This window comes from Oreochromis niloticus, linkage group LG2 (genome assembly GCF_001858045.2).
Source record: "Oreochromis niloticus isolate F11D_XX linkage group LG2, O_niloticus_UMD_NMBU, whole genome shotgun sequence".
NCBI classification, from domain to species: domain Eukaryota; kingdom Metazoa; phylum Chordata; class Actinopteri; order Cichliformes; family Cichlidae; genus Oreochromis; species Oreochromis niloticus.
Window position 1 is genome coordinate 21,236,512 of NC_031966.2, and position 23,543 is coordinate 21,260,054.

General features: G+C 40.3%; 1 protein-coding gene across 2 annotated transcripts; it reads right to left on the bottom strand.

Moving 5' to 3' along the window:
* Window positions 1–7,121: 7,121 nt before the first annotated feature.
* Window positions 7,122–21,601, bottom strand: f8 (coagulation factor VIII, procoagulant component). Of its 2 annotated transcripts, none has more exons than XM_003444715.5 (27): window positions 21,375–21,601; window positions 20,951–21,051; window positions 20,613–20,735; window positions 19,234–19,446; window positions 18,732–18,914; window positions 18,434–18,537; window positions 18,051–18,171; window positions 17,687–17,957; window positions 17,433–17,598; window positions 17,233–17,320; window positions 16,651–16,868; window positions 16,399–16,543; window positions 16,067–16,276; window positions 14,954–15,780; window positions 14,727–14,869; window positions 14,263–14,428; window positions 13,860–14,099; window positions 13,521–13,749; window positions 13,245–13,427; window positions 12,899–13,015; window positions 12,656–12,727; window positions 12,329–12,414; window positions 12,003–12,158; window positions 10,803–10,947; window positions 10,555–10,703; window positions 7,920–8,102; window positions 7,122–7,612 (listed from the first exon to the last, which is right to left on the bottom strand). In XM_003444715.5, the coding sequence occupies exons 1-27, from the start codon at window positions 21,545–21,547 to the stop codon at window positions 7,457–7,459; spliced, it is 4,968 nt and encodes a 1,655-aa protein (XP_003444763.2). In that variant the 5' UTR covers window positions 21,548–21,601; the 3' UTR covers window positions 7,122–7,456. The 2 variants fall into 2 exon arrangements, with proteins under 2 accessions (XP_003444763.2, XP_005467624.1); XM_005467567.4 differs by having other exon boundaries at window positions 7,457–7,612; window positions 20,951–21,048.
* Window positions 21,602–23,543: the final 1,942 nt, after the last annotated feature.

Below are 23,543 nucleotides of genomic sequence, written 5' to 3' on the forward strand. Positions count from 1 at the left end.
CAGTGACATCACATGATCTGAGATTAAGTCATGCTGCTAGAAAAATGTATGGAATTTTTTTTGTCATAATTTTGAATCTGTATCAAAAGAGGCACATTTTTTTATTTCTATTAAACCAATAATAAAGATGTAACATTGCAACTCATGCTGTCACTCTTTTCTCTATAGCGTTGTGCTTCACTTGTCAACTCTTTCACCCAACTGGAGATTAACATTGGGTTAGAGTTTAGGGTTTTAAAGAGAAATGTAATTCTGTGCTGTTGTCCATGGTCACACTCTCTGTCTTCAAATGTGCAATATGTCCACTATCACCAGAGCAACATGGCTATGTTCATTCAGGCTTTAAATCCTGCACTGGCCTCACTATTCTTCACTTAGGCACCTGGTCATGGTTAATCTTGAAGTTTACGCTTCACTGAATCAGCTCCGGAAAGCAAAGCTCTTTATGTACATAGGGAATGACTGGGCACGTGTCACAAGGCAAAGAATAACTCAGTTGTTGACTTCAACTCTGAGCTTGGCGCTACTTTTCCCTCCTTTGTAAAGCAACCATAAACACAATGAAGGATGATATTTCTGGGGCACACCTTACATTATTTAACACCTTTAACTGTGAGCGTTCTAATATTGCATGACTGTATACTGTGTAATTCATGGATTTCTTTTATACTTCTGGAGGCACATGTTGTTTGTCCATTCATCCATCTAAGTCATTGCTCTTAAAAGTGGCCAATTTACACCTTAACATGACTGGACACTGAACTCCACCCTCTCATTCTTGTTCTATATTAAATCCATTTCCAAATCTGCCTTCTACCATCTGCAGAATAAGGCTGAAACCCTCATTAATGCTATGATCACTTCCCACCCGGATTACTGTAATAGTGTCCTGGTCGGCCAATCTATCAAAGCCCTGGACATGCTGCAGTATGCTCAGAACAGTTCTTCTCTCCTTACCATTTTTCAGATGCCCCATCCATGCAGTATTTAAACTCAGAGTACACCATCACTCTTTGTGTGACTGTTATGGTAGTGGTAGTATACCTCAGACCACTTGTTAATCATTTGCTCACCTGTGTGTTTGGAATCATTAGTCTTGTACTTACCTGTCTCCTACTTCCTGTTTGAGTACCTGCTGCAAATAACTCTACTAACCTTCCTGAGCAACTCTTGCCCTACCAGCCTCACTACTTACCTGATCTTTTTACTTACTGGAAGTCAGCCCTATGGAAAGAGAAAGGGAGTCACATCCTTGTTTTCCAGTAAATTTACTTGAACTAGTCCTAGCCCTGGAGAAAGGAGAGACACTGTACCAAGAGCTGTTTGGTAAACCTGCTAAAGACATTTAGCTGAATTTGATTTCTGCTGATGCTGCTTACCATTGATATTCATTGTTCTTCCAAAGCCCAAAAACCACTAAACCTTTTGACTCTTTCCTACATGTTGAGCCCTCTAGAAGAAAACATAACAATTTTCCTTTAAGAATTGTTTTCATATATTCCTCTAGATAGATTTGCAGTTAGTGACTGGTATTACCTGTTGGAACAGCCCTGGCTTTTATCTTACCGCAGTAGTGTCGACACAGCAAATGATCTGCCTTGAAGGTACTTTAAGGAAGTGCCTTAGAAAAATATGTTATAACAATAGATCTTTCCATATAGTGAAAACTACGGAAGATTGTTTTGACTGCTTGTTTTTGACAAAAAAGTTACCGTCACTGAAGTTTTTACTTTTTTTTTTTTTTTAAATATTTGTTATCTCAAAACTTCAAGTTAACTATAAATTTCAATAAATTTTTTTTATTGAGATAATAACCCCCCCCCCCCCCCCCCCCCCCCGCAGCTGAAACAAGCTTCAATACTAAACCTTTTTTCCCCAAAGCAAACACCAATGTAACACTCAAAATTGTCCACCAGGGGTCCCTGTCCTCATGTCTTATATTGAAAGTAGTAAAGTAAATAGTAAACATTGAGTTATTGCAAATAAATTGACTTATTTTAATAATTATATGACAATTAATTGAATGTAGTTTAATAATTATGCCGGTTGGTTTTGTTTGATGGATTACTCTGTCTCCCACAATATTTAGTGGGCATGCACTTGATTTTTGTTCTTTCAATAAATATGACTCCTGCAAACCCTACGAGCCACTGATTCTCAAGTTTAGGTTTGTTTGCAAGTCTGTGAGCCAGTTTTTAGACAACGGTGCATATTCTTGAGTCACCAAAGGGTTTACATGATTTCTAAATATCATTTAAAAACTCAGATATGTTTGACATGTTGTGAATGCACACAAATGTTTAAACATGAGCAGAATCTGATTAAAGAACACGTTTAAATCTAAAGGTTTAGAGATTTAAATAAGTCAACAGCAATGATGTTAACAAGTAGATAGTAACTTCCACAAACAAGCAGCTTTATACCAGAACTGTTAACTCATTACAGTCTGATGATGTCTGAAACTAGCAAAAACAAATGAGGACAGGAGACAGAAAAATCATGTCTATACTATATGTGTGCTAGTGCAGCAGGGACTATTAAATGCGAAATAATAATATGAAACACATTATATTATCTCTCTCTCTCTCTCTCCATATATATATATATATATAAAGATTACACATTATAAAAACATATATTTTTGTAGTTAATGGTGAAAAAATGGTTGTAGAAACAAAAGACATTTCTATCATTTAACTGTTTACAGATAACTCATTTAATATATTACTTACTTAACTTAGATGCAGGCCATGGTATTTACAGAAGTCTGTAATGCTAATTAAAAAAGGTAAAACCCCACAACAGTTAAGCCGTTTTCGTTGAAATGTGCATGTTTAAACAGACACACGATGATGTAGAAAAACCGATGTTGAGACGCTTCTGTGCTTGTGAAATATTTGTAATCTCAAAGTTTTTCAGGGTAATGGGTAATAGGGTGTTGTCACAATGGAAAATCGGCATATGGACCATGCTGCACATGTGGGATGGTTCTTAATATGGTCAAGACGGTACTGTTACAAAGAAGTGTTTATTCATCACCACGGTAATGGAAAACCCTGCAGTTTATTTGGAACCAGAGCCCCTGAGTAAGTCCATTCAGCAGCTCATCTTTGAACAATGCCTATGGGCAGTGAGCGCAGATCTTTAAGGCTCAGTAATCATTATATTGATAATTCCTTTCTAAAAGGTATTAAAAATAGAGTTTGATTATTACTTTTTTAAATCTGACCATCTGGTCACTTTATTAGGAACCATTGTGCAATCTACTGCAAAGCAGTGCAGCATCTTCTTCAAAAGTTTGACTGTGATGAAGCTCATATTCATTAGTAGAGTCGTACCCATTATGTATGTTAATGTGGTGGAGAAATAAAAGTAGTAATTATGACCTTTTGGACAACATGAAAAAAAGTGTGGCAGCTTAATAAAAGCACAATTAATGGGAGAGCTGTTTTACTGGATTGAATGAGTGGATATTGTAGATTCTTGTACAGGTGTGACATTTCCTGCTTTGGCACTAAGGTTGTCGCACCTCCACCAATGCCAGAAGGTCAGCTCCAGGGTCATCAGCGTGAGGCTGATCATGGATGTTTCTCCACCTCCTCTCCTAGCGGTTTCATGGCTTTCCACAGGTTTGAGCTTGTCCCTCCACGACCACAGAGCATCTAGACAACCGTTTCCCCCCACATAGCCCCAACACTCCACAGGGTATACCTCGGCTTTCCAGCCAAAAAAAGAGTAGGTGCTTGATAGAAGGGCAATTTACGAAGAGCTGTTTTACTGGTTTGATTTAGATTTGACAGTTACAGTCTCCAGTATATGTGTATATTATACAAATACATTGGATAGTAGTTTTCTATTGCTTAATATGAGAAGAAAATGTGAAAGCAAAACTATTTTTGTTCAATTTTGCAAGGAGAAAAAGAAGGTGGTGGGAAAAAAAGTATAGACGAGGTACTTCTGTTTTTTGTGTGGTTTTTTCCCTAATCTATATGTCAGTTCTCAGGGGCCTTAGGCCAAGGTAGGAAGTGATGTCAGTGAGGGTGATAAAACTGTGGTCTTTTCTTCAGTTGTGTCACTCTGTTTTCCTTCCTGCTGGTTGGTAAAAACGAACTCCAAGAAACAGATTCCTTTACACTGCTGTCACAACAAGAAGTATGGCAATCGCTCACTGAAGTTCACATGTATAAAATGTTTGAGAAAATCAGAAAATTCTGATCACTCATTGGTCATATTTGGAAATTCTTAATCAGATTACTGTCTTTGTGGCAGCTGACTTTTTCATATCAGAATCAGTAATCAGTTTGGTTAAATACAATTTCAAAGCAAATGGGCTTAAAATGTCTAAAATCAGCTCAGTCTGATATGTTGCTGTCTAAAAATTCACCCCTTATCTTCCACTTATCCAATTCAGGGTCGGGGGTGGGTGGGGGTGGGTGGGGCTGAGCCTATTGAGACAGGACAGGTCATCAGTCTATCAGAACAGTCTAAAAAACTTTTTATGAATGTTTCATGATTCGCATTAAAATGAGGTAAGCTATAATTTTTTAAAATTGCCAACTTTTCCTGAGACTTCGGCAAATTTTTAGTTTCGTTTCATTGTCTGGTATGATGCAAACTGAAAGAAGAAGAAGAAAAGAGAAGAAACTGAGGGGCCCTAGAGGTCAGCTGTGTGTTGTTGCACATTAACCTCAAAAACCCACTGCGCTGATGACATCCATCTGTCCTGTTTCTCACCTCTTACCAGCTGAACAACAGAAAGGTCTTCTTATATTAAATACATTTGAGCCTTAACAAACTTGGATGTTCAATACTTTGATTTTGTGCTGTTATTTTTATGATTATTTGATATTTCTAAATTTCTTTCCTTCTTTTTTCTTAATTAAATGTATTTTTTGATCTGCTTTGTAGCTTTAGTTGCCCATCTAGATTACGCTGTCATACTGAATCCACTGTAAAGATACCTGCTTTCTTTTAATTAGACTGTACTACATAAAATTTGCTTTATGACACTCAAATCAGCCAAAAAACGATTTGAAAAACATCAACGTCAGTGTCAACGTCAACGTCAACGTCATTGTCATCGTCATCGTCATCGTCATCAACATCAACATCTTTTTCCAGAAATGATGACGGCTATTTGTGAAATAATAGCGTCAGCACAAGAAGTAAATATTCCCCAGCATATCTTGCTAAATTTTCCTTCCTAAAATAATTCCTTCATGAAATAACTCACAGCAACATTTGTGAGTAGCTTTGAGGAACCGGAAGGTTTTTTTGGCACCAACAGTGAGTTAACAGCTGTTAGCTGAAAACTTTTCTGCATATGGTGTGCAGCTTTTCTTAAATAATTTGAGGAAAGTGGACAAAAAGAAGTGCCTAAAGCAGCTGAACAGGTTTTGAAAGTCATCCTTCAGAAATAGGAAGAGATCCGTCCTTCACTTCATCCATCTGCTGCTGACTGAAGCCTCATCAGAAGGAGGCACAAGGTTGGAAAGATGGTTTTCAAGAAGAGAAGGAGGGAAACGTGGAGTGTATGGATCCAAATTAGAAATGTTTTTATTTAAATGAGGACATGAGGTGCAACTGTAAGTGTCTACAGCAATCTGTAAAACACAGAGGAGGCACTGTCGTGGTTTGGGTCTGGCGGTGATTGAGATCTTGTCAAAACTGATGGAATTATGAACATAGAGAAATGCCGTGAGATTTTGATCCACAAAACATTTGGAAAGGATTTGATTGGCTGTGGTTTTAGTTTTCAACATGACAATGATCCCAAACACACTGCCAGTGCTGTAAAAGCATACCTGGATAAGAAAACACACAGCAAGGAACAGGATCAGTCATGGATGGGCCTTCCCAAGACCCAAACGTCAACGTTATTGAAGCAGTGTGGGATCATCATGACAAAAAATGGAATAAAAGTCAGTCAACATCCAAAGAAGATACCAAATATTGATCTTCAAGCTTTCAAGAATTGAGGAAACTGTCAGCAAAGTGCAAAGAAATGAGGCGTGATTCAAAACTCATACAGTCTGAGTTGGTCTCTTTAATCACAGTTTTACCTCAACATGAAAACTTTTTGGACTTTTGGTGATGTGAAGCAGGGACTTGAAAAAAGAAAAAAGAAACAAACATTAAATGTATAATTTCAGTTGTGGGCTTTTCTGTATTGCGTCAACATTTTAATGATTACGAAGAACAAAGTGAAACCAGAAGCTGGAAAATAAACCTAAACACATGTTGAGCCATTTAAGCTCCACCCGTGTCCACTTTGCTGTATTTGACTGGCCTGTATTTGTTGCTGTTGCTTCTTTCACACACTAAACTCAATACTAGCAGTTGAGCAGCAGGCCACAGCCTCTCCTTTCCTCTGAGATTATGTGTGTGGCTTGGTTAGCGCGAGATCAATACAGGTGCTATGTCTGTTTTTGAGATTATAGACAATTTGCTATTGTTTTCAGAGAGATGTGATTCTCAGGCATATTGTGCTACAGCCAATTCTCTGCCAGTTCATGTCCTGTCCAGCGTTGCTCGGGCCTCCAAACGAAACACAGACCCCCTGCCTGGAAACTTCCTGGCTGATAATGAGGTGATAAAGGTTGTGGACCTACAAACAGGGTGACTTCCCTGTTTTCATGTTGCCACCACACACGCAAAACCAACAGATACAGGCATGCACACACCTTGTTGATCTTAGCATTGGTTTGACAGTCCTTGGACCTGGTCGGTCTATCATTGTGTGTGAACAGACTTGTTTTTCCTCTGCTGAACGGGAGTGCATATTTTAACTTGTAACAGAACAATGCTGGACCTGAAGTGTTCATTGTTTCTGCCAGGAGGGCCTGGTGGAGGCGGATAAGCCAAAATAACAGTTTGGGAACATTTTGGACTGAAGACAGATGAAATGAAGAAAGAGCATGGATAATGAGCTGGAAAGAATGAAGAAAGCAAAAGCAGGAAAAGTAATTGGAGATCAGGCTCCAAATTTGCACTAGTTAACAGTTTGGAAAGTAGCCATAAGAATTCAAATGTTTTATGCATATGCCTTTATGCCTATCAACAATAATATGTTATGTAATATATTATATTTTTTTTTTATTATCATGAAAAAAGCACCACTCTAACTAGTAAATTCATAGTTTATTCAAACTTAAAGCACAAAAATACAAACTTTTCCAATAATATAAAACAGCCAAACAGTATACATCCATCTGAGTCAGAAATATTTACACACGATTACATTCAAAAGGTTTTCTCTGTAGTTATTGCAGCCATGTGCTGAAGTGGTAATTCTCAGCACGGTGGAGTTTTCAGCTCTAATTTCTTCTGAACAGTAATTGTTCACAGATTGCAGCCACAGAAAAAATAGCTTAATACAATTTATATATAACTTAACGAGGGCTTTTCTACTTCTTAAACGCTGCTTCGTGCTGCTGGTTGCGTTTGTCCGGTGGTCTCAGACGCCCTGCTGTGTGTCACAGCCCAGCACCTCCAGACGCAGAGCGATGTCATTGATCCAACCCCGTGGGTGGATTCGGATGTAGCGGGCAAACAGCGGAGGCTCAAAAACATTGATGGCTTCTTTGTCTGGGTCGTTGTTTCCTGTGAAGATCTTTGGATGAACAGAGGAAGAAAGAAGAGAAGCGATAAGTAAACAGTTCGACAGATTCATGCAGGATCGGACACCTGGTTCTGCATGCCAGCACCCAGAGCATTTTAGAGCACTAAAACATCAAAATACTTTAAATGCCAACACATTTTGGTAACCTCCCTGAAGAATTAAATTAAAGAAGCAGTAAGCATGTTAGTCATTGTAGTTTTATGGACTGTTTTATGTAGGTGAAGTCATAGAGGAATCTGGAGCCCATCCCAGACTGACAGAGGCCTCATTTTACTGGAAAACTAAACACTAAGCCTACCTTTTCTCTTTGGGCTCTCTCGTCTAACACGCTGCTCCAGGAGTGCCCATCAAGACTGCTGGTGACCGAGAACTCCGTCACCATCATTTGGGTCAGCAGTGATCGTGCTCCTTGGGTGATGACTCCTGTGATGCGTTTGACTTTCCCCAAGTCAACCTGCAGCCACTCGTGGGGGTTGTTGTTCTGAGGTAAGAGGGATACATGAGGAAAGATGGTTAGATATAAAAGAGAGAGAAAAAATGCTTAAGTGCAAGTGTGAAATTTAGGAAATGCTTATAAATGTCTATGTCTGGAAGAAAAAGGTGGATACATTTAGGAAATACAGTACTGTGCATAAATCTTGAGTCACCCATCATTTTATATATTTTGCTTGGAAGATGGAAAATTGTAAGTCTGATTAACCAGACTGTAGATAAAACCAGAACTGTACCTTTTAAAAAAACGTTTTGCATAGTGTGTGCATTCAGTTGATCACAAAATAATGCTTAATAGCTTAATTACTAATTAATTAATTAATTAATTAGAAGCTTCTCCTGGCTTGCATAACACTCTGAAAATCAGTTAACCTGGCCTGTTTACTTGTTCTGCTTCTTGTTTTGTTTTGGAAGACTCACACGTCTTGTTATTTCAGTTTGTCTTCTTTGGATGAGACACGAGTCTCTGCATTTAATGAGTCAACAGATTGTTGGCAACTGTGCAACTAAATGTGATCCGCCACTTTGTTGTTGAGCTGCAGTGGTTTCAAAACACTTCCACTTTGCAATAGCACGGATGATGGTGTAATATGCAGAAAGGAAGAGATTTCACCAACTGACTTACTGCAGTGTTGGCGCATCGTTACAGCACCACACTTCTTCAATTCTGTAGCGATGGGACTGAAAACCCCTGAATTCAAAGATAAAGAGGTGCAACCCAATATTTCTGTCCATACCGTGTACATTCTGTGTACGGCTGCCTGAATATACAGTAAAGACTTTGACCTTTTGAATTTACGGCGAGTTCTCACACGGATTGTGGATTGATCCACTGACCTTCTAGTTAGTGGGCAAACAGCTTGACCTCTTGGGCTGCAGAAACTCAATATTGTGGTGTGCAATTGAATTGACAGATACCCAGGAAAAAAAGCATGTTGACAGGATCAATACGTACCATGCAACATATAATATGTAGGATTGAAACCAGGGCTTCATACAGTGTTTAAAAAATGTAATTGATCACCTCTCAGTGCAAGATTTTTGCCACAGCTACCCTCAATTAACAGTATTGGTAATTACCAACTTTTTAAAAAAATGTTTATATAATGGTTAATCCACCAATATGCTCAGCCTCTTAAATCAAAATGATACAGTATATATATATAAATTTGTGATATTATGTGCAAAAATTAGTAAATTAAATTAGTTAAAAATAAATAAATTTATGACTAAACTAAAATGGATACATGTTTCTGAATGAAGCAGATAAAGCAAAGAAAGCAAAGAGATGTAGAGATGGCCAAAATGAACACCACACTGCTTCCTCTCCTGTATTACCAGGAAGGAGGAAACTCATAAATTAAGAAAATGCTTTTGGCAATGCGATGCATCATTTTCCACTGACATGACTTCGCTGTGCATGGCTAGAACTAGATGAGTGGTTATTGTGAAGACTTTTTATGTACTTTAAATCCTCCATTCATCATTCAGGAAACATTTTAGCTGTTTACTGCAGGGAAACGGTTGGCATGAGAAGTCTAAACAGAACTTGAAACTCACTGCGTGTCTGTGCTCTTTATATTAAAACCCAGTCTAAAAATCAGATCTCTCACGCTTACAAAGAAAAGCAAAGAAAATGATTTATTTTCAGTATCCTCTGACATATTTGCAGTATTCCTGTTTAGTCTAACCTTAGCACTGACTTCAGGTACTAGCGGAGCCAATGAGGATGTTAAAAAAAAGTAAAATAGTATCGAATTCGATCAGGTTCTTGAAGCCTTTTTAAAACACTGTTCTAGGTAAAAGGTAGCGCACAGTGGTTGACCTCACTCCCAACTGCTGTGTGTGACCTTTAATAAGCAGCTCAAGAGTTTTCCACAAGGACAAATCACACCTCTAAAGTTCAGTGCTGCGAAGTGTGAAAATGATAAGTTGTGCAGAAGGAAACGAGACACTAAAGGCCAAAAAATAAAAGGACAGACAGAAGATCGAAAGCCTAATAAATGTTATTATGCAAATTACTGTTCTCTATCAGCGGCGAAGCTTCTTGAACAGTATAGCTGAGGCACTGATGGTGCTTGCAAAGCTGATCTGTTATTATTTTTGCTGCTTAGAGTATAACATTTTTAAATATTTCATTTGTATTCCAAGATTAAATGAGATATAAAACAAACTGTCTGGTTTATGATATCTTTGGTGGGCAGACATATTTTTTCCCAGACATCACAGAGTTAAACAGAACTTATGGTCTCTGCTCCACTAACTTTAACATAATCAATATCTTTTTCTCCCCATGTGTAGTTCTGAAGTGCTAAATGAAGGCCAGAGTAACTTCACTTAAAGCCGCCACTTGTTCTTATTCTTTATGTTAATTAAAAATAAGTCTGTGTACAGTTTTCTACAAATTTTGCATATGTGTAATTATGTGTGTGCATGTTCACCATTGGCCTCCAGGCGTTGGCGCCGCCTTCCTGGTGGAGGCGAGCGAGACTCGGTTTCCAGGTACGGAGAAACGAGGAATGAGACGAGGAAGCGCTGAAGCTGCCGTCAGGAATACGCCTTATCTGGAGTCCGAGAGGGAGAGAGCAGCCTGGCAACGCACATATATCATACAGATATGATGTAAGCACTTTCACAGTCTATACAGAACTACAGTGAGATCATTCTTCTTATTTTTGGTACAACTCACTGTTGAGATCACAGCCCAGCAGCTCCAGTCGGAGAGCGGGCCTCTGCACAACGCGGTAAGGGTGGATCCTGATGTAACGTGCCACGAATGGCGGGGAGAAGAGGTTCTCTTTTACTTTGGAGCTGTCCAGGTTGCCATGAAAGATCTACAACAGAACCACATTTTAGATCACGTGCTGGCAGGACGGCATGTTTTAGCAGAACAACCCAGCACTGAAGCAACTGCCTCACATTCTCCATACTTTTCTTTCTTTTCCAGACTTGAAATTTGCTTGAGATGAGTAACTTGTTAAAGTAAAGTATTTGGTGTCTTACAGCATTTATTTAAGAATGAAACAATTTAATAAAGCCTCCCTTTTAGTTCATTTACTATTTATCCTTGGCTTTTCATTTCTGTGGTGCTTTGACGCAAACTAGAAGCAACTATGAGGAACTGGAAATCATTTTAGCCGTCGACTCAATCAAATATTAAGTAACAGCTTCGCAGCAGCAAGTTTCACTTTTCCCTTGAGCTTCTACTCTTCACTTTAACTTTTGGATTCAGTAGAAAGGAATAAGGGAGGAAGCGGTTTGTCTTCCTCCAAACATGAAACAGGAAACAGATAGCGGAGCTGCTTTTGCCCTGTGAAATGTTCCATAACACATAATTTCACAACAGCACACATTAAAAGACTTCGTGCCATATCTGGAACTTCAGTAAAAATATAAAAGTGGTCACGTGCTCTCTTTTTTCTGGTGATGTGGGCTTTGCAAATGACACGTTTGGTTTCTAGTTTTGGACTTTTCAAAGCTGCAGTACTAATTTCCAGAAGGGTTAACATTTTAGTGGTGCATGCCACAAAACTGCAGCTTCTGTTCAGTGTGATAATCTTATATTTAGATTTTGTTTTTAAAATCTAGTGGTGTTTATCGTAACTGGCCTTTTTGACATTTCTTGTAAATGTAAAGTTCCTGTTTTGATAAATAACTGATTTATTTGTCACTAAAAAAAGCTACAAGTTCCCCTTATAACTAGATTGTTTGAGCTGAGTCTTTTTATAATCTTATTTTCATGTTTATGTGCTGCAATGACAGTCAGGACGCCTGGCTTATTTGAAGTAAAATTCACTTACTTCAAGCCTCATATCTAGAAAGTGTGGAATTAAATATCACAGGGCAGTTTTAACCCTTACTGTAACAGATATTCAGCATGTGGACATACATTGATGTTGCTGGTCTTGTTTCCTCTGTAATTAGTCCAAGTCTCCTGGTCCAGGCTGTAGGAGACAGTGAAGTATGTGATGTAGTGCTCCCTCAGCCTTGACCTCACTCCCTGTGTTTGCACACCGTGCATGAGGGTGGGCCTTTGCAGATCAACCTAAAAACACAGACATTGCATTATATTCTCCTGTGCTCTATTTTTGGTTTATATGAAATAACCGATTGATTAAAGTAATTTTGACATCATTTTTTAGATCAGTTCAGAACATCATGACTTTATGTAAGTGAAGGAAATAGAGAACAAACAAAGAAAGCTGCACATCTAACCTGTATCCATGACTGCTTGTTTTTGCCCATCCAGGCATTGATATAACCTGACTGGTCCAGCCTCGCCTGCGCCGGTTCCCAGTAATCTGGACACACATGTGAAAACACGGTTATAATCCATCTCACTGTGGGTAATTTCCGGGCTTTCAGGTCTCATAAAGTTTCCTGGTGGCCACCAGAGTGAGTTCTTTTCATTTGCACGTTAAGCCCTTCCTCTCCTCTGTCCACACTAAGAGGGATTAAGAGCCTTCTTGGTGTGTTTCCCTGCTGAATTGAAGTAAAATAAATAAATATAAAAACACTCTTCCCCTTCTCCTGCTGTCTTACCTATGTGATCTGATGCTGTGATCTGGGAATCTTCAATCTTCCCGGATTTCATCCCCAGCGGCAAAACGCATTCTGCATAGCAAAACCAAAAAAATTCCATGCATTAAAAGTTTCCACATGCACACAAAAATTACCCATATATTATACAATTTTTAGCATGTTCTGCTGGTGCCAGCCTTCACCTAAAAACTCAGTCAATACTATTTACAGCAGCTTTACTTGTTCAGAGTACATTGCACGTACTTGGGTCATAGACCAGTAGTTTAGCCCTCATGCCAGCCAGCTGATAATCTCCAATAGTGCATTCCACCAGCCAAGTGCCGACCGTGGGGGGTTTCATCTCCACCGTGCCAAATACACCTAGAGGAGGGAGGAATAAATTGGTGAGCAATGCAATACATGAAAAAAGTGTGTTTCATTGCAGGAAAAGCAAACAAAAACATGTTTAACCCCAAATGTTAAAAAAAAAAATCTGTTATTTCAGTGGAAGCATCTGTTCATGTTCATGTGTTAACATATGACGAAGAGCAGTAGAGTCTGGGAGAGTGGAGAAATAAGTATATGAATATAAATATGCATATGTATTTACCAGGGAAGAGGTTGTAGACGCCCATACGGTGTTCCTGCTTAGCATGAATAGTGAAAGGCAAACCATGGAAGTGCACGGCGTGGAGCTCTGTGTCGCTTCCTACGTTCAAAAGGTGCCATCTGACTGGCTGGTACTGGGCTAACAGCAAACCAGGAAGAGTCTCTGCCACATAGCCGTTTATTGCTGAGGATGAACATTGGCATTACTTATTAGAGAGATTACAGCCTAACAACGGCAGGCAGATTTTACATCAGAAATCAATGTGTTAATCTTTACCTGCAAACTTATTGCTGGTGTGGTACCAGGGATCCTCAGCATTGACCTGACAGGGTGGGGCACAGTGTCGCTTCAGGTTCTCCTCCAGGTACCAGCTTTTAGTTTCATCAAAGGTGTGGAAGAGCAGGGAAAACGCCTGGATGCCTGGCTGCGTGTTCTCATTGGGCTGGAGGGTACCAGGCTTACAGATCACAAGTGGACCGATCAGACCTGAGTGAAGGTCCTTCTCCTAGAATATAAAAAAGAATTGTGAATTTTCTCCTAGTTAGGTGAATAGTGTTAATGTTGGTCATTTTAGTTCCTATCTTAAGATAGGAACAAATGAAGACCTCTGCAGACCTTGTCCACAGTGGAGTAGTAAGCCCCAGTCTTGCAGTCAAATTCAGAGTCAGTCGGTCCTTGTTTCTTGGTTACTTTCCAGTTATAAGTTCGGGCTTCACCAGGAGGAACAGGCTCTCCTGGCACCCCGGGCGGAGCAGAGGAGGAGCTTGTTTGGGCAGTGCCGGCCCCCTGGCTTCGGTCATAGACTCCATGAAGGTGAAAGGAGAACGGTCTGGATGCGCTGTTCTTAAAGGTCACCTGGGATTAGACATAGTGAGAAGATGGGTTTAGTTAACTAATTAATTGATGACCATTGTTCACATTTATTTCCATATCTCAGCACCATGTTAGATAACTATGATCTGGAGTTCTGGAGGAAACAGTGATTGTTTTACTTTGGTTTGGGTACAGTAGCACTCACAGTAAGGAGATCATTAATCTCAGTTGTGATGACAGGGCCCATGATTCCCAAGTGCTCCTGAAGCTCCCCTCTGTCTTCAGGTTGCAGGAAGTCTTTGTCCTTGTAGGCTCGAAACACCACCTTCTTATAATCTGGCAGGAACTTCCTGAACCCTCGACGTATCTCACTAAAAGGAGGAATTGCGTCAAAACTGCCATTTACACGAATTATGTTACATTGTATTACATTATGTATTTTTGGGGTTTTTAGGTGACATTAGGTTTTCACATTTTAATGGGGGAAGTTGTTTGCATAAACCCTGGGTGGACAGTTTCCTGTCCTCTCTCAGTCTTCAGCTGACCTATTCTTATTACACAGACTTGAGAAAGAAGTCAAAAAGGCCAGAAAACAACAGGAAAAATAAAGGCATACTGCCACAAATATGACAGTTTCTTAGAATTTCTGCAAGGACACTTGATTCTTACCCGTTTTCCAAGAGCTGATGTGGTTTTCTGATGCCGTAGTTCCAGATGATCTCCTCTGCAGCAATGTAGTAGTGCCGAGGTCTGATTTCTCCAGAGCGCACGTTTATGTAATCTGCACCAACTGTATCTAATGTGTCATTCGCCTAAAAAACAATTTGAATTTATGTAGTGAGGCTCGTGCTATTTAATGTCCTTTACAAATGTGCGCAAGACATACACCACGGTACCTCATAACTGTAGTCATCATACTCGAAGGACAGATCAATCGTTGTGTTTGCAGCAGTGTAGTTGACTTCCACATCAGGCAGATCATGTATAAGTCGCTCGGGCTTGATGCGAATGTGGTTTTGCGGTACTAAGTTTTTATCCATGTCTTCTGAATTTTGTAATTCTGCAGCCTTGGTGCTCAACAGGGGTTCGCGGTCCAGTATGATCTCATTGCTCTCTTCAAGTTCTACCAATGTGCCATTCTTCTTGCTTTGCATTTCGCTGCTTTCCTCAGCCTTTGCCTCGGCATCGACGTCAGTCATGTTTTCCACAACTTCTCGGACAATCTCCATCGTAATTTCTTCATCCATTAAATCTTCAGAACTTATGTCTTCATCTGTCTCATTTCTGTTTGCCTGCCTTCTCTGTCTCTGTCTTTCTCCATGCTCTGTCTGATTCTCAGAAGCTGCCCTCTCTCCATCTCTGTCTAATTCTTTCAAGACATCCAGTGGGATTTCACTCTCAGAGGGAGCTTTCCCCCCTTTCAGCGATGCTATGTTCACTTTCCTCAGGCGGCATCTTGGTCCAGTTCCTACAGTTTGAGCGGTGGTGTTCAGTGACTGAGTATTGTTTTGAGCCCGGGCTTTCTTGCACACTCGAACCAACACTGTGTGATTTTCAGGTCTAAAACCTCTTGGCAGGAAGTCTATTTTATCAATATAGTCAGAGAGATCGTCATCCCTGTCATGATCAACAAGGTCTCCATTGCCGCAGGGACGAACAGTGTAGCGGATGCTCATCCCGCGGTTCTTGAGGCTGCTGTCAAAGGCATTGATCTCCCACTCACCTACAAAAGGGCAAAGGTGAGAGTGTGTGTCATACAAAGCAAAACATCCACTCTGCACACAAGCCAAACTGCCTTGATACTCATTGTTAAAAAAGCAGCACTCTCCAGATTGTTGCATCCCTGATAACAGTGTTTTTACTGTGTCTGGAAATAGGGTACTAGATTCACACACAACCAAGAATCCAGAGTTGCCTAAAGTTTGAATCCACCCTCGCACAATATTTAACAAATGAATTTGCAGTTACAACAGCTGACTCTCTCTGCAGATGTTGGCCTATCCCCTTACCAATAATCTCCGTCTCCATGGGAAGAGTTATAGCGGTCATGGGAAACAGGGTGAGGACAGACTGGTAGAGGCCTTGGTACTGAAACATGTTTCCAGTGAAGTAGACGGAGAGGAAGTCACTCTGGGTGCCCACACTGGCAACGTGCCAGAAGGTCACATCAGTCTGACACATCACAAACTGACGCCTGCTGAACATGATGCCATTTACACCTGAAAGGAATTAGGGAAAAAAAAATTTTTTTTTAAACTTCTGATGATTATTTCTATATTTTGTGTTCAAAAGTGGCTTTCATTTCAGTAACAACCACCAAAAAGAAGTAAATGTAACTCACTGTAAATGACATTGGAGTTGTAGAAGTCGGGGTCTGTGGTATTGATGGACTTCTGAGTGGACTTCCGCATGTTTTCATTAAAGTACCAACTCCTGTTCTCATCAAATATGGCGAATATCAAGCTGAACTTCTTATCTGGTCCCAACTGCATGCAACAACAGGATTCAGCAAAACACAGAGCGAGCTGCTATGTTACGTCAGTGCACATTAACAGTTGTGGCTGCAGCTTGAATATATTAACATTCTCCTCACCAGTTGTCCTCTGAAATCGATGGCTTCGTACTTGCAGATGAGCAGGGTGCCCACCAGCCCAGAGGCCAAGTCCCTCTCTGGGGAGACGGTGCTTTGATACAGCTGGGTCAAACACGTGGGGTCTCCTTCCAAGGGCCCATCATCTGTTGTTAGCCTCCAAATGTAGCCAAACGTCTTGTTGGGGGGCACACCCATTGAGCGCAGGTCTCTCTCTGCAGCTGTTTGGTTAGATTTGAAAAGACTTTGTGAATGAAATCAGGAAGCTTTAATAAAGATAATCGATCAGACGTTAGAGTCAGTCGTTTTGGTGACAGGGACTAATCAAAAACAGTTACATTTAACTTGTCAATTTTAAAGGTGCTGTGTTTAAAACTGTCATTTATTTCTTGACTTTATCTGTGTGCTTTTCAGATCAGTAATCTGCTACTGCAGGATTATATTTACAGATTAAAAGTGGGAAAATGACCTTAAACAGTGTGAGAAACCTTAAAAATGCCACCTCGTAATGACTAAAATTTACATTTCGATTTCTGACAAAACAACTCAAAACTGATAGACAACCATTTTGCCTCTTAAGCTTACCATTTGTGGATCTTTGCAGTGGAAAGATCTTGGTAAGGCCATTGGGGTAGATATTGAAAGGGCGACTGGCCAGGTTCTTAAATGTGATCTGAAAAAATATTAAAGCCATACAAAGGTAAGTGTACCCCACGGTCTGGTGTGATTCTGATAGGTTTTGCTTAAATTTAAGCATGCAAAACTCGGAAATGTTATTCACTCACATGGAACTGATCATTGACTTTTCCTTTCAGAATCGGGCCGAGGAGTGTGCTGTCAGGGTCTTTCCGCTGAGTGAAAGATCCATCTGTGTATTCCACATACACGACCTTCTTATACTGGTAGCTGAGGTGGTGCGAAGCTGAAGGCAAATACCTGGACTGGAACTCACTGATGAAGCAAAGAGAAAACAAACATTGAGTTAAACAAGTGCCGCTCTGTTCTTCTTCGGCTCTTCTGCTATGATTCCTCTCAGTACCTGTCAGAGGATTTGAGATGAGGAGCGTAGTTCCAGGTGACCTCTTCAGCAGCAATATAATGCACCCAGGTTTTGGACTCCTGTCCTCTGAGGCCTCTGACTTGCAGTTGTGTATTCTTTGGTTTAAAGTTGAACACATTGAACAAATTGTCGTCGTCGAAGTCCTCGTCGCTGTAGTCCTCGTCGTGTTTGACTTGACGCAGGTTGGGCGCTGGAGGAGTGACGGCCTCGGGGCATTTTTTATCCACTGTAAACAATGCGTTCATGCCATCTGGGGCAAGCAGACGTGCACAATGAAAATGAAGACTCGCAAAACAACAAAATGAATAAAATGTTCCGGTTCTGGAGTCTTGGTGTTTCTTACCATGGCGGTGAGCATGTATTTTGCAGCTGATTAGAAAGCTGCCGATGGTGTGAGGTCTCATTTCTGCAGTGATAAAGCTCATGGGGGTTACCTCCACGGTGACTTTACGATGGTTCAATATCTGAAGAAAAAAAAGCAAACAAAGGTAGTAAATCTAACATCACCTAACTCTAAGAAAACACGTATCCCAAAATGCTTTACTGTGACAAACAGTTTAATGAGCTTCATTATATATCTTTTGCATTGTTTCTGAAGCCACGCTGAGTGTAGGGTTGTATAGAAAAGTAATAAGCAATAATAAGGAAGCAGCACATATTCCTTAAAGTAAGTGTATTCTTATTACATAAATGTTCCTGCCCTTCCAGAATGAAACATTAGATTACCGTCAAAGAATGATCCTGAAACTGAATGGAGTGGATTTCTGGAGCTGTGCTCATGCCTATCAGATGCCAGAACACAGGATTTCGGCCCTGACACATTGTCAAACCTACACACAAAAACACAGAAACAGAGAGAGTGGGTAAGGGAGAATAAAATGTGACCAAATTCCTGTGACGACCAAATACAAAGCAGCCACTGATAAGCTGTGGCCACACAGTGTTAGTGGCAATTAACATTACAGCGTGACTTTCTCGCTGTAATGTTAAGTGATTTCTGTTCTGAGTCAGGCTCTTTGATTACCAGGTAACGTCGAGTTAACATAGCCATTGATGGTGTGGTATTCCTTCTTGCCGTTTTTCCTTTTGAACTTCTCTCTGCTCATCCTCTCTCCGACCTCTCCATACCAGCTTTTGGTCTCATCAAACACTGCAAAAAACAGGACGAACGCCGGATATCTCCTCTCCCCGTCTTCTGCGAAGGCACCTGAAGGAAGACAGGCATAATTCATGCGATGCAGGATGCGATAGAAGGATCGCATTGAGTACATTTCCACATTTCCTTACACTTCTTTGAAATTCTCTTTCCAGTTCACTGCTTTTATCTCTATGCAGTGCTATCATAACTATGCCTCTAACTGAAACATAACAGAGTCAGAGCAGTTAAAGCTAGATGACGCTCTGATTAAGATGGCCTTATTTCTTTCTTTTTGTGTTTTTGATTAAATTTTCATGTCTTTTATTTCAAAAGATAGTATGTGTTTATGGAAAATATCAACAGAAAGATGAGTCAGTAGCATTCTTACTTGTTTTACAGATGAGCAGAGCACCAATGAGTCCTGAGTTGAGGTCTCTGACTGTATCGACTCGTGATGTGTATGAGTAGGTGAGGCAATCGGGGTCGCTGGTGGTGGGGCCGTCTTTAGGGCTGATGTCCCACACGTACTCATAGTATCCTCCAGGAGAGACGGCGTCATCTTCCTTCTCCTGGCCTGCTGTGGAGTCATCATACCCAGCTCCTGGAAAGAAAACACATCATCACTTTGTGACTCATCTGTATCCTTTCAGCAGTAGAAAGAATTAAAAGCAGGAAATGCACTCTCTAGCCACTCTGTCTTATAACTCTAATCAGCCAATCCCATGGCAGCAAATCAGCGCATCATTAAGGCATGTAGATAAGTAGTCAAGATGATGTGCTAAAGTTCATCTTGGGCCAGAACCAAGCTCAAATAATCTCAAACTGGTTCACTGGACACAACATTGAGTCTGCTGTACTCAAAATGCTTTCAAAGTCACCAAATATCCAATAGAGCGGATGTGGTGGAACGGGACACCACCGACAAATCTGCAGTAACTGTGTGATGCTATCATGTCAATATGGACAAAAATGAAGAATGAAGCCAGTTCTGAAGACACAAAGACAGGCTAACCCATTACTAGCAAGGTGTATCTAACAGAGTGGTTGATGAGTGGTGGTGACGTTGAAGTGATTGGATCTGCTTCATCAAATCCCATTCCTGGACATGGCAGGAGCTGCTTTTCAGATTAAGATAAGCACAGTTATAGGAATCTATCCTTTGGTGGTAAGACATGAACTGCTTACAGGAAGTGACTGCGTTAGATCCATGGCAGCATTAATCTGTAGGGGGGGTTATTAACACTAAGAACCTTCTTAAGTCAGGGATATTCAGCTATATCCTTGACGGTTGGGTACTGTTGAAGATGAAAGAAGTTTAAAGACTGACTGTTTGGCTCTCACGGGCAGTGCAATATCTGCACACGCAAGATAATGAAAACCGTTTCTCTTTGCAATTTCTAAGGAATGAGGTGGCAACTGTTATTTCCTGAGTTCTGTTTTCGATCAAACCATTAATAAGCCTCAACAAGCAGTTGTTTTGGTACATTTTGATTTGGATAACATATTCTCAGACTCAAGCAAAACCAGAAAAGTGTTGATCTCAGCCAAAGTAGCACTGGAAAGCAAGGATCTGGGCTTTTTCTTTTTGTGAATGAACTTTATGTTTAAACAAACATGAGTCAGAAAGCTGAGTCAACTTCTTGCTAGCTGCTTGGTGAGGAAGAATGGAATCCTGCTGAGTAAGGTACACCTTGTGAGTAAGTGCATAAGTGAAAGCAAGAAAAGGTTTAAGAATAACGGCAATTCTTTCCATTCTGTTACTCCAACCTTCAGATTGTTTCCAGTAGGTGATTCCCACAGGGCTGATACTGTAGGGCTGAGAGGCTAGGTTTTTGAAGTGGACCACCACCGTTTCACCAGCCTGCGTGACGATCACAGGGCCTTGAATCCCTGCAAGAAAATTACATCATTTTCATTTGTTTTTTTAAAGAATTCAAACAATTCAGGCAAAAAAAGTTAGATTTGTTTCATTTTTTTTTCAAACCACTTAGAAAAATTGTCTGACTGTCCTTGGATGTTAATGTAACATTCAAAAATGTGGTATGATACAAGCACTTATGGCTTTTTTTTTATTGATTATTAAAAATATCTACAAGGAGACTTACCTGTCCAAGCTGGTCTTTGCTTGGGAACAGTGTATGTGGAGTCTGTATATTCCCTGTATATTGCTTTGATGTATTTTTGAGGAATGTCCTTGGATGTCCTTCTTAAAGATAAAAACACGCATAAAAATATGAAGAGAAACTTATGAGAAAACTGACTTAAAATACCCTTAGTAGCTCTTCCTTAATAAAACTGCATTTAAATTACTTTTAGTAATTTAAAGAAACAAAACACAGATCATAAATTACATAAAGAAAAGCTAAAAACATAAAAACAAATCTAACCTAACTGACTGGACACAGATTTTTCTGAAGCTAAGTCTTCTTCTTCATTTGGAAACATAAGCATCATAATTATTTACGCACCGAACAGACTGCTCGTGATTTCATTTGTCTAAATCAGACTTAAATTTAAAAAAGAGCTTACCTTTGTTCAGTTGTTGGGTGAGCCTCATAGTCCCAGCCGATTTCTACAGCTGCAATATAATACTCTCTTACAGTAGCACCTGACTGCAGCTCTTGCAGCGCGGAGGAGCAGAGGAGAGGCAGCAAAAGCGCGAGTGTCGCTCTCATCGCTGCGTGCGCACTTGTCGGCTCCATGGCGTCCCGGGTCGAACACTGCCACGGCTCTGGTGCGCCTTCCGTGGGCTGAGATATTTAAAGGGAGGAGGGTGGAGAGGGGCCAAGTCACTGAGAGGTTCAAGCACGCGGGGATCTGTGGTTAGTGTGTGAGTGAGATTGCGCGCTCTGCTGTGGTAACATTACATGACAATGTTCCAGGAAAGAGATTTATCTGACTTTGCTACACCATGTGGCGCCCAGAGTGAGAAAGTTACACCCCAGGGTTACACATTCTTAAATATTTGTAATTAAGGAGCTTTATTCACACTCACTCTTACATTCAACATCAGCTTTTCATATTGGAAACATTATTGATAAATAATTATGAAACAGAAGCCAAATATCCCTGTTTTACAAACGTTCATATATACTCATAGTGGACATCAATTGTATTTTGGGGCTTTTTATGATTTCTTTAAACTGTTTTTTTTTTTTGTTGTTTGTTTGTTTTGTTTTTTAAGGTTGGAACGATTGTACTGCACATTCGTCAATCACAAGAATCGGATGCACAAATTTGAATTTATTTGGGATTTTTCCTAATCCAGACAGTGTCGAAAGTACACAGACGGACACACACCGCCTCTGACATTTGGTTAAAAGTGTAAGTCGCACATGAACTGATGCTTTTGGACGTTTTTGGCATAATTCTGGCTGGATATTTGAACACTCATCTTGGCAGAATTCGTGATGCAAATCTTTGACAGAGTTGAGCTCAGGGCTTTAGGAAGGACATTCCAAAAGTGCAACGTTAGCCTGCTTTATCCATTCCAAAACCAGTTTTGATTTATGTTTGGGAACACTGTCCTGTTGGAATACCCAGTTGTGTTCAAGATATCTAGATATTGATTTGAGGTAAGGTCCTGCTTCATCGTTTCATCCACTGTGGAATGTACCACTGCCACAGAGCATGATGCTACCACCACCATGCTTGACAGCTCAGACAGTGTTGTCAGGTTTGAAAGCATCACCTTTACTCTTCCAAACAGACCGCTTGTCATTGCAGCAGTCGAACCAAAGAATTTTCTCCAAAAGGTATTTTTTCCATGTAGGCAGCTGCAAATTTCAGTTGAACTTGAAGGTGTTGATTTTGAAGGAGGGGCTTCTGTCTCAGTTGGTACGCTCTCAAAGAGCAGAGGCTGTGATATAGCTTATTTATAAAGAGCAAATAATGATGAATAACAGGTATGTGGAGTATATTGAATAGCAATGCTTTTAATATACTTTGCTAGTATTGGGTTCAATCATTTTTTTTGCCTTCAAAAGAGCCTTAATTCTTCACATCATCAAGGTGCTGGAAAAATTCTTCAGAGATTTTGGTCCATATTGACATGATAGCGTCACACAGTTGCTGCAGATCTGTTGTTTGCACATCCATTATGTGAATCTCCCATTCCACCACATCCCAAAGGAACTCTATTGGACTGAGATCTGGTGACTGTGGAGGCCATTTGAGTACATGGTCATAATCAAGAAGCCAGTTTGAGCAATGTTAGATGGTGCGTTAACTTGTTGGAAGAAGCCATCTGAAATTGGGATGGACATGGTCACCAATACTTCTCATCTCTTTTCCAGATTATTCCCTATACTCCCCACAGATGGTTGTGCAGGAAAACCCACTAGATCAGCATCTTATAAGATACTCTGACAACCGTGTCACATTCAACGCCACTTAGCTCACCTTTCTTCCCCATCTGATGATCCTCTAAAACTTCAGCAGGTTGTCTTCACCATGTCTTTGTGCCTAAAAGCATTGAGTTGCTGCCATGGGATTTGTCGATGGGATATTTAACGAGCAGTTGAACAGGTTTACCTAATGAAGAGGTTGGTAAGGTATACTTGACTATTTGAAAATAGCATTCACCAATCGACCGCCAGCATCTACAACTTTAAAAGAAGAAAAAAAACAGAAGCAAGAAGAGTTTTGCTGATAACGTGCTATAATGGGTTTCCAATGTTTAATAGCCAAACAATAGCA